We start from the raw sequence: 11,649 nt of genomic DNA, 5'->3' as shown, positions 1-11,649 counted from the left end.
CTAATTACTGTCACTAAACTCGGTTTTGACCAACCTAAAATGATAATTAACCAATAACCAAATAAGCCTAATTCTCCCATTTTTATCTTTGGTTGAGCAAAGTTACTTCAGGAATCCCACAAAGGCCACAACTGATGGCTAAACGGACACTATGCTGAATAAGTGTTGAGAAACTAGCGCTAATTTATCCTATTACACCATTTCAATCTATCTAACAATCAAAAAACAAAAAAATGAATACACTAACAAATAATAATAATAATAATTTTATTTCATTAGACGAACTAATATTGTCTGTCTAGACAAAAAGATCGATTTTAGAATTTTAAATTCTTTTTAAGAACTGATATACTTTTATTAAATAAAAAAAAATGAAGACTAATTCAATTAATTTTTTTTATTAGAATTTAACATGAGAATTGATATATCTAACAAAATAAAAAATTAAAAACTGATTTAATGATTAAAATTTATTTAGAATTAAATTGTCTGACTGAAAATTTTTTTGAAAACTGATTTGGTATATTACTCTAAAATTAATACATAATTAAATAACTAATATTGCTTTTTTGAAACTACTTTGATTTAATACTCATTTCTATTTATAATTATTCCTTTTTGTTGGATGAAAATAAACTAGTGCCGAAATATAATTCTTCATTAGAAAATTCTGAGCAGATATAAAAGCTACGGATTGTGCCATTTTTTTATTATAATATCATTCTTTGGGTGTTGCTTGGGTATGAGTTTGAGGTGAGAATCAATTACAGCTCCAAATGATTGATAATTTGATATCAATTGATTTCCAATGAAGTATCAGCTATGTAGCTCTTCAGAAAAAATCACACATGCAACAATAAAGTCTTCAGAAAAGCTCTCTACTAATCTCATAAATCAAATCTCACACTCCATCTACCTTTGTAGTCTGCATTGAAGGTCCAATTATTCTCCCTAAGCTGCACATAAGGAACCTGAAACAAGGTTCAAACATACAGTGTTACCATTAACGAAAAGGACAATATGTAGAGAGTATGAAATGACCGAGCAAATAGTATTGGGGGGAATAAATTACTAATTGCAACTTCATGCTAATTTACTGGTTCCACAGCTTCGGAATGGTTACCACAACATATCCACACTGATCTTACTTATTCTTTTAGAATGAAAATAACTTAAAATAAGGATACAACAATTCCATCCAACAATTTCCACTCATCACTTCGGCATTTGAACTGCACTAGTTGTGTTTAGCAATCCCCTTACATCTCAACTATCTCTACGCTTCCACTAAATTGAGATGCATATAATAGAATCTACTAAATTGAAGGACATGGAACTATGCATATGGCATTAGCTATTAGGTGATGTGCAAGAGTCAAGAGAAACCTGTTCAAAGACTTCATAACCAAGTCTAAGTCTAACATCTTGGTCCTTCTGAAAATTAAATATGTTCCATGAGAATTCAGCAGCTCCACTAGACTTCCTCTGCGAAAACCAAAGTAGCAGCTTCCGGTATTAAATCAAAGGAAACAACACTAAAGAAAAGAGTCAATAACTAATTCCGGTACCTCTTTAAAGTTCTGGTCAACGTCACATCGTCCCTTAATTTTAAAGTCAAAGAGCTTATCAACGGTGACAGGGAATGTCTTCTTTGCACGCACAGTGTAGCGTAGCTTCTCATGCTTATCATAGCGCAATCCAACACCAAGTGTTGCTGATAACTACATTACAGTATCACATAACAAGAATTAATGAATTTAATTTGAAAATATGATTAGGGCTTGGGAGTAAAACGGAACTGACCGAGGGGTAGAAATGTCTAATTTGGGCACTCAGAGAACTGGCTTGCCCGACTCTCGTATCAAGCTCTCCATGAACCTGCCAGAACAATGCCACGTACACAAACCCCAACTATAAGGAGAAATATTTCTTCAATTACAGCATAGCATTTGATGGCCAAAACAACGCTGTTACCTGGAAAAAAGTGTTCGAGTCGACTTTAGATTGTTTATTCCATAAAACCCTAAAACATGCTACGTTTTTTTTTCAGTTGATGATGCTTCATTTTTTTTGGTGTAACTGTATGAGGCTTTCTTTTCCTAGTTCTTATCTATGGGCCCATTTGCTGTCCACTCTCTTGGGCAACATAAGCATATGGTAGATGGGTCTGGCTAGATGGCGTTTGATATATTTTCTAATTCCATGAAAAAATATATGGTTGAATTATTTCATGTGTTTTTCTATAAAACATTTAATAATCAAATTGCACATAATATGTTTTCAATATTTAATCAACATTATGGAACTCTTAATATAAATTGTAGCCAATCAAATTTTGATCATTTTGTTACAATTTGTAATAAAAAACAAACCATATTTTATACAAGTATCTAAGAAAAGCCTCTATTTCATAATTTCAATTCCGTTGGTCGTGTAATACGGGCTCGATGAAAAAGAGTTAAGTACTAGTAGTATCCACCATCCAGTAGGTATTGGTAAGATAATAGGGATATAAAAGTGTACAGGACCATAAACCTTAACTGCTGCTACAATATATAAATAAAGTCAATACAAAACTAGCAAAATCCTCTCTTGGCAACGATTAGACCACCGCAAAATTCGAACCAAACAAGTAAAACAATGTCAAAATGGTCTCATTTCATGTCGTCCGGAGCAGCATATTCAACAATCATCATATCTCATCGATAAACTCCATGAGGTCATCAACCTCCTGCCTCAAAGAGGTAATTTTCTGCTGATTTGAAGCAATCCGATTCTCAATTTCCCTTCCTCCTAACTTCTTCTCGTAGCAGTCTACAACTGTTGTGTGTTTTGCCATGAGTCTCTCCTGCAAATCTCTCTCCTTAGCAATCAGTTCTTCCACCTGAAAACAACAGCATATGTTATAGAAATACAGTATAAAATCAAGAGGAAAAGAATATAGACCAGAAGAAAGTATTTAATTCTCGCATAACCTTGGGCAGTATATGAGCTGCTTGTGGAGAAGATTGCAAGAATGTCACCAGAGGCTTCAAGTCTTTAGAAACCCCTTTCAACAAGCTATCAACTGATTTTCTAGTTGCTTTACAAGCTTGAACATCTCCTGTCCTAGAAAGATCACGCAATGATGCTTCTAGCTTGTCATGTGCTGTTAAGCAATGGCTAATGATATTATGGATCTGCTGAACAGTTGCTTGCACCTGAGTGGTGGTGACACACGAGTCAATAGTCTAAGTACTAATCGATTGTAAATGTTAGAATCTATACAAAACATGCGTTGATTACCTCTTCCCACTGGACCTTAGCCAAATAAGATGCAGATGATTTGGAGATTGACAAATCCGCATGCATGTAGACAATGCAGGCAACAAAGAGAAAGAAAAACCCAAAGATCAACATCAGAGGCTCCGTGAGCATGGAGAGACTGTTAAATTTATAATAGACCTGCAACATCAGCAATGACAATTAGTAAGATGTACTTCTACGTCATTGCTATATACCAAAAGAATATATATCAACCAATCCAATTCATAATCTGTTTTTCTTGTATCCTAGCAATCTATTCTGTTCCAATTTCTGGCAGCCTAGACTTACAAGTTGCAACAACCAAGTGTAAAAGGTAGCAAAAAACTTAACACATAAATACATCTCCAAATTCAAAATGGTCTATGAGATTTGGGATCCTAGTCTTAATTCTCACACTTTTTTTTTTTATTGATTTTCCTTTCAAACAAATAGATGCTCAGAACCTTTCACCAAGATTGTTAAAAACACTAGCATACTATTGTGCTAAATATCACACTATTGGTAACAATTATCCTTGTGGGCAAGATTGTTAAAATATTAGCACACTAATTTATTCTTGGTGGCCTGCTTGATACAATCTTTACATAAGCTTCGTCAAAAGATAGAAGGGTAATACCTGAAAATGCTCATTATGCTCAGGCACAACATTGTTCTTTTCCAGCACAACAACAGGTCTACCAACAAGATCCAAGTGGGAAAACTTTGTCTGCAACAATTACATGGAATGGCTATAAAACCCAGATAAGGGAGCTAAAACTGATGGTAAAGAAAATAGTGATGGTTTGGCAGAAAAGGTAAATCTAAACTATCTAGGCAATACCTCCTGCCATTGTTTCACCGGAAATGGAACAGATGCAGAAATATCTTTGGACCCTTCTGGTAGAACAACCTGCAATTGCAAGCAACAGGCAGATGTAGTTGTAAGCACAATATGAGGAGGAAAATAACCGAACATAACGAAATGTAGGGAGGATCACAAAAGATGAATTACTAGTAAAGTATTTCCAGTTTAAGAACAACTACTGAAGTTGTTAACCACTCAGGTACCAATTAGTTAAAAATCACATTCATATCTTCATTATCAAGATAAAATAATTGAGCTAACCTTCACAATGAGAGTGTCAATCACTAGCTCATTTATAGGGGAACCAAAAGAAAAATTAAGGAAACGTTTTCCATCCGATTCGAATAGGAAGTCCCGCAATGGCAAACCATATCCAATCGTAAAAGCAGTTCTCCATCCACCAAACAAAGGGTACCTAGGTTCAATCTCCAGTTCTGTCTGCTTTCCAGAGAAGTATAATTCTTAGCAAATATTAGCAAAAGTATTTCAGAGCAAAAATAGGACAATTGGAGGACATCCACCTTCTTTGAGTCACCCCATAAACTAGAAGTGGAAATGTTTCCAATTTCATCCCTGTAGTAAACTGAATGAGCTCGTGGCGGCAGCCTTGCAACAAGACGCCTAAAGGCTGATGCACCTCTTACATATGGCCTGGCCTGATAGTCAAGTCTGCAATGGAAACAAGCTACTATTACATGTCACTCTAACAAAATAACGACACAGGAATTCATAATCGCAGCAACAAGGTAACCTAGAAAATTCTCCTTTACTCTTGGCACCACCATGAAAGAGATTGTAATGCTCTGTGACCTGTACATTTCCCCAATGGGAAATCTCGATCTCTCGCACTAACTCTTCAGCAACTGCAAAGGGTTGATTATTCTCAAAGTGAATAATTATTGGCAAGTATGAAAATGGTGGAATATTATGGAACGGGCCATATTTCAACTCAGATCCAGACAGTTTTGTGCCCTCAAGTTTTGTGTAGGACTCGACTCTTGCTTCGGGCAATTTAACAGCGACTGACTGGACCATTACTTTATAAGGAGAAAGAAAGTGTGCAGTATCTTGAAACAGTAAAAGCTGGATATCAGCTTGACTAATTTTCTCAGGAAATGGTTCCAACGCATGGGTAAAAACAGCCAAGACATCCAACAGCAAACTCTCTCCCTTCCCAAGCCCCTTGTGTAAAGATACGGAATAAAATGTCAAGGAATCAGGCACATCTTTAGGGATAACAACTTCAGTGGGTAAACCAGCACCAGAAGATGCTTTCCCTTTCCCCTTTCCTTCATTAAGTGTTGCTGTCAAGTATGCCAGGTGCTTTGCCTGATTTTCAGGAAAGGACAACAAGATCTCGGAGATAGGGTTTGATCCCGCATTCTCTACCTGCAAACAATAGAAGCAAAATAAAATAAAATAAAATAAAAAATTATTGAAACACAAAATGTGAAAAGGGATGGCATGCTAAGAGCAATTACATCTGTTAACTGGCTTTCAGAACTGGTTCTCTTTTGATTTAAATTTAAATTCTGGTTTGCCGAAGAAGGAAAAGATTTGTGTTTCAAAAGCATATATCTTTAAATCAAAATTTAAGAGGTATTTCTTCCAGAACCTTAGGTTGTCAATTACCTTACCGAAATTCAGTGGTGTATAGTATAGTATAGTAGTAGAGTTCGTGTGATACATTAGCTAAGGCAATGGTTAGTGTCCATGTCCACTAGAGACATGGACGACACCCATTTGTTTGATAAGACACACATTCGATGGCACAGTGGCACACAAGTGCACACAAAATGCATATCTTCAGTGTCCCTCCTTTGAGCTAAGACACAGATTTTAGACATGGACATAATTTTTTTACACTTTGGCTCTTACCCTTTTTTCTTATTTGCAGTTTTAACCTTCATCTGTTAACCCTAATCCAAGTTTTTTCTCTTCCTTCCTTCCTTCCTCTCACACTCCTATGCTCCTCCTTGCTACCCAAATCCACTGCCTCTCCTCCTCCTCCCTCCCTCCATCTCTTCGCAGATCTGCATCGTGTCCCCCTCTCCTTCCTCCTCAACCATCCTCCTCGTCACCTTCTTCTTCGTGCTCCTCTGCGTTCTTAGCCTGCCATCATTGCCCCTGCCGCCTCTTCCCCCTGCTCAACGTGTCTGGATCTGCTCGTTTCTGGATCTTCTCTGTCTTTGTCACGCTGCATATCCACATCTGAGTCTGCTTCGTTTTAGTCGTCTCCACTATCAGCCACTGCTTGATCTCCTCCAGCTTCCCTCTGCCTCTTTTACTGCTGCATCACTCCCCCTATCTTTCTCTCAGACTTCTTGTTTCTGTTTCTTATTTATTGTTTAATTAAACAAATTGCATTTTATTTTGATAATCATCGTTAGTTTGGTTTAATTGAATTTGTTTGAATAGGAGTGGTTGAAAATGGTGATTTAAGATGAGATCGGAAGGAGATGAAAAATCAGTGATGGCAGTTTTGGTGGTAGTTGAATCAAGGTAATATAGTCTTTTGGAATATGTGTGCCTTGTTCATTAGTTTAACCAAACACACTAAATAGACATAAATATTTTGTTTCTATGTCCTGTGTCTCTATGACAATGTCTATGCCCCAAGGTATACATTAACCAAACGGAGCCTAAGGCAGCAAATTGCACGAACAACGCTTAAGAAAATTAGAGAACAAATGAATAAATAATTGAGAATGTGAAATATATTTTGAGTACCTTTAGTGAGGTAGTTATGCGCACAATTTGAGATGTCAAATCAATCTGCAAAAACACAGGGAAAACACGATGAGAAAGAGGATTCACTAGCTGCGAAAATTGTTAGATCTTTACATAGCATCGTGGTTTTCATGTTGACCGGTATGAGATTAAAGTCAAACGATAAATAGAAGCAGAGCGACATTTATAGATGAGTAGAACAGGAAAAACGCAAATAGTGTAGATCGGAGGAAATGAAAAAACAATCGGAATCATGAAATCGAAAATAGAAACCCTAAAAAGGGAAAGGGAGAGAGAAAGACTTACGCGACGGTCAACCTTGGCGAGGATTAGATCGGAGAAGACCGGGGAGGAGGATAGAACGCCGAATGCAAGCGTAAACAAAAGAAGAGTCAAAGCGAACCTCAGCATTTTCTTCAGCTCATACACTTAAACCAAATTTACGTTTGCTCACTTTAAAGAAAAACCACCACACCGGACACCACTCTACTCACTGCTCATTGATACTGCTAACTGCTCAGCCGACCATCCTCCTAAAATATAATATGAGAAGTATTAGAGAGCAGCAGGATTATAATTTTTTTTAGGAGAGTCGAATCCGCAACCTCTTAATTGAGTATAGAAAGACTATGTCATCTGAGCTATTATTTTTTGACAATAAAATTATAATTTGTATCTATCAATTAGTTATTATTAATATTTTTAATAGTATAAAATTATTTATTTATTTTACTAATTAAATACCGATCACATTTTAATAAAAGTGTTAGCTCTAAATTTTCTCATATAATATTCATTTACTCGTTTCGAAGAAAAAAAGTGTATATTTTTCTAATAATACAATATTATCGAATGATTTATATTTCTTTTGGTTAATTTTTTAAAGAAAACATGTTTTAATCTTTATTATTAGATAAAAATTTAGAGAAATTCTTCGCATACAAGCGATTAAGGCTTGTAAGCCTTACAAGTCCAATTAAAACTAACGCTCAAAACGCTCTTCGAACCGTTCTTCTTCCTCTTCGTCTTCTTCTTCTTTTCTCTGGTTTCTTGCCTTCTCTTTCTCCTTCTTCTTCTTGCTGCACGTTCTTCTTCCTCTTACTCTTCTTTTTCTCCTTTTCTTTCGTTTCTTGCCTTCTCTTTCTCCTTCTTCTTCTTCTTGCTACACGTTCTTATTCCTCGTCTTTCTCTTCTTCTTCATTTACGTACTTTTTTCTCTATTTTCTTTTTTCGTTATTCTCGATTTCCATTTTTTTTGACATCAAGCTCTGAAATCATTTTTGAAGAAGAAGAAGCAGCAAAAGATGAAGAGGAGAAAGAGAAAGAGTTCTAAATTATGCATAAGGTGTACTTCGACGAATTTTGGGTGTAGTTTTGTGATCCTTTGGGTGTATTTCTGTAATCTTTTGGGTGTATTTCTATAATCATTTGGGTTAATTCCTGTAACTATTTGAGTGTATTTCTGTAATCATTTGGGTGTATTTCTGTAATCGTTTGGGTGTATTTCTGAAGTTCCATTTCAAAGCTTGATTTCTGAAAATCATGAAAATCGAAAAAAAAATGAAGAGGGAGAGGGAGAGGGAGAGGGAGAGGGAGAGAAAGAGTCGTTCATAATATATGGTGAGTGTAGCGCTTTGAAAACAGGAAACGGTTGAATAACGCATTAAAAGGCCCGTATATGTAGCAACTTGTAAGACTTATAAATAAAAAAGACTTGTATATATAGCAGGCCTAAAAAATTTAATAATATTTAGGATTTAGCTATTTGATAGGACACAGGTTAAATATTAAGATTATTATTAATGAAAATTTTTAAATATTTTATTTTAATAAATATATTAGAAATTTAACTTTATATATTTTATAAAAAAAAATTTAATCAATAATTTTAATTTGTGTATATAGAATACATGTTAATTGCACTTATAATAAAATTTCTTATATCAACTTAACAATCATTTCACAAGTGTATAATAATTGATTTCTTTTAATTCAAAAAAAAAATTGATAATCTTTATAGTAATAGTAATAGTAATCTTTATCTTTATTTTTATAGTAATAAAAATTGAGAATTCTTATGGTGGTGTAGCGTTTATACGTTGAATTTTAGAGTTTATTATTACTTAAGTCTTGTCACTAAAAATTTTTAAAATTATATTTATAAATTATAAATTATTATTTGATTAGATTATTATTTTTAGATTTTAAATTATTTGTTTAGATTGTTATTTTTTAAATTTTAAATTATTTTATTGTTGTTTTTTAAATTTTAGCATTATTTTTTTAAAATTTATTGATTCTTTTTAGTACTATTTTCTAAAAATTTGTTGATTTTTTTTAATTGCAGCTACGTTAATATTGCACCTACGCGTTAATTTATAATTTTTACTCTTTGTAGCTACATTAATTGATAATTAATAATCTGTGTACTTGAAGCCTTTTAAATATATTTATATATTTATATTTATTTATTTTATTTGTAAATTTAATTTAAATTTAAATTAAAATTAATTAAATTTAAAAAAATTTAGCTATGAGTTAACTATAAAAGTATAAGTTATGAGATATGTATAACACCACAATTCAAAGTGCATTAATCTCTTCTTTTACATATATCCCTTCCTTTATTTTTTTAATTTTAAATTATTTGCTTAGGTTATTTTATTTAGGTTATTGTTTTTTAAATTTTAGGTTATTTTGCTTAGATAGTTATTTTTTAAATTTTAACTTATTTGTTTAGGTTGTTATTTTTTAAATTTTTAGTTATTTACAGATTACTCTTTTAAATCATAACTTATTATTTATTTGAAGTTGTTACTTTTTAATTTTAAATTATTTGCTCATATATCTCTATTATGTTTAATACGTCTCAGTTATAGTTAAGAAGACACCTTTTTTAAAAATTGTTGATTCTTTTTATTTGAATGCTGTGTTTAAAACTTTGAATATTTGTGTTTCTTAGGATTTATATTTTAAATATATTTATATATTTTATTTTATCTACAAATTTAATTTAAATTTAAATTAAAATCAACCAAATTTAGAGAATTTTAGCTATGATCAACTATAAAAGTATAACTTATGAGACATGTATAGCACAACAATTTAAAGTACATCAATTCTTTTTTTTACACATATCCAAAATCTAAAATTTTTACTTTTTTCATGGCTCTGGTACTCACAAAATTACATAAATCAATCCTACAGTTGACATTATGTGAGTACGATACGAATGATAAGGTTATGAACACTACCAAGTTATGAAAATTTTTCATTACCATACTCAATTGAGATCAGTGACGAATCCAACAAATTTTAGAAGTGGGGGCAAAATAATATAATAAAATAATAAAAAATATTAATATTAATATATTTAGATATTTAAATCTTAGAGTATATTAGCTAATTAAATTTCTAATAAATAAATATAATTAATACATCTAAAAGTATAGTAATTTAATTAAAAAATATTTTTTTATTTCAATATTTTGGTAATATTGCATGAGTAATACATTTATTATTAATACTTACGCTTAATTAAGCATCTAATATCCGTCAAATTACATTTATATTGATTATTTTTTATATGATACAAAAAAAATTATAACTCGATAATTAAAAAATTTATAAAGAATATAATTCGAACGAACTAATTTAGAATTTTTACTATTTTTTATGTTGGTATCTGAATTTTTCCTAAAATTATGCAAGAGACAAAAAATTTGTGAAAAAATTAAAAATTTAAATTAAACAACCACAATTATCCTTATATGTAGATATAGACAAAATAATATATTTTTTTATATTAAACAAATATCAAATAATTTTTCGATATTTAATTACAAAGTTAACATTTTATAATATTACAGTAAAAGTTTTTTTTAATGAAAACAATATTATATGTATGTATAAACAAAATTAAATTAAACAAAACAATAAAAAGTAAATAAATGATATATATTATAAAAAAGTATTAAATACTAATAATCTTATTTATATTTAAAAAATTAAGCTTTAATTTAGGCAATTAATCAATTAGATAATTAGATTATTATTAGTTATTACTAATATTTGTTTTGAATTTATATAATACAATAATTTTTATTATTATATTAATATCTAATGATATAAATGTTTCTTACACATAATTTTTTTAAAGTGTGGGGACAAATAAATTATTATAATGGGGCAATTATCTACATATATATACCTATTATTGATTTTTTAAAAGTTTAATGGGGCAATTGCCCCCACACAGCAATACATAAATCCATCGTGATTAAGATGGTTTGACTCGATGAAGAGCGAATTTTCTACCAATTTCTTAAATAATATTAAATTTATATTATTCATATTTTAAATTTGTTTGTTTATCCCCATTTAATTGTTCTTTGGTTTTTGTTTATCAATTCTGAGAAAAAAAAATACACGCATTAGTTAAGAAAGCTCTTGTGTCTCGATCCGTGAATTTGCTAAGAGATGGAATATCTTATAAAATAAGATATTTTGGTATTGGATTTAATTTGGGTAACTTCAAAACTACATATCATAAGTATGTGGTTAATTTAGATTAACGTGCCGATGTGAATATACTTTTAGAATCATCAAGTTTCCCACAATATGGATTTAATTTTGTTAGTTTTGACACTCTCAATACTCTTGGGTTCGATTACACCTATTTGGTTGGTAAGATTATTGTTTTAGAAAAAGTATAATTCATTGATAAATTTATTTATTTTATTGATAATTTCGGTTGTATTTTTTTCTTA

General features: G+C 31.4%; 2 protein-coding genes across 2 annotated transcripts; both read right to left on the bottom strand.

Annotated features, from left to right (window-relative positions):
- Nucleotides 1-668: 668 nt before the first annotated feature.
- On the bottom strand, nt 669-2,482 carry LOC107460203 (outer envelope pore protein 21, chloroplastic). Its single transcript, XM_052253206.1, has 6 exons — nt 2,467-2,482; nt 1,975-1,997; nt 1,804-1,878; nt 1,569-1,721; nt 1,387-1,485; nt 669-971 (listed from the first exon to the last, which is right to left on the bottom strand). Exons 1-6 carry the CDS (start codon nt 2,480-2,482, stop codon nt 888-890), a joined length of 450 nt encoding a protein of 149 aa, XP_052109166.1. The 3' UTR covers nt 669-887.
- Nucleotides 2,392-7,423, bottom strand: LOC107460228 (dolichyl-diphosphooligosaccharide--protein glycosyltransferase subunit 1A). Its single transcript, XM_016078572.3, has 10 exons — nt 7,187-7,423; nt 6,881-6,925; nt 4,902-5,539; nt 4,672-4,819; nt 4,412-4,588; nt 4,127-4,195; nt 3,923-4,012; nt 3,286-3,444; nt 2,976-3,200; nt 2,392-2,884 (listed from the first exon to the last, which is right to left on the bottom strand). The coding sequence occupies exons 1-10, from the start codon at nt 7,289-7,291 to the stop codon at nt 2,693-2,695; spliced, it is 1,848 nt and encodes a 615-aa protein (XP_015934058.1). The 5' UTR covers nt 7,292-7,423; the 3' UTR covers nt 2,392-2,692.
- Nucleotides 7,424-11,649: the final 4,226 nt, after the last annotated feature.

Source organism: Arachis duranensis, chromosome 8 (genome assembly GCF_000817695.3).
Source record: "Arachis duranensis cultivar V14167 chromosome 8, aradu.V14167.gnm2.J7QH, whole genome shotgun sequence".
Classification (NCBI taxonomy): domain Eukaryota; kingdom Viridiplantae; phylum Streptophyta; class Magnoliopsida; order Fabales; family Fabaceae; genus Arachis; species Arachis duranensis.
This window is presented reverse-complemented; position numbering and strand designations above follow the sequence as displayed.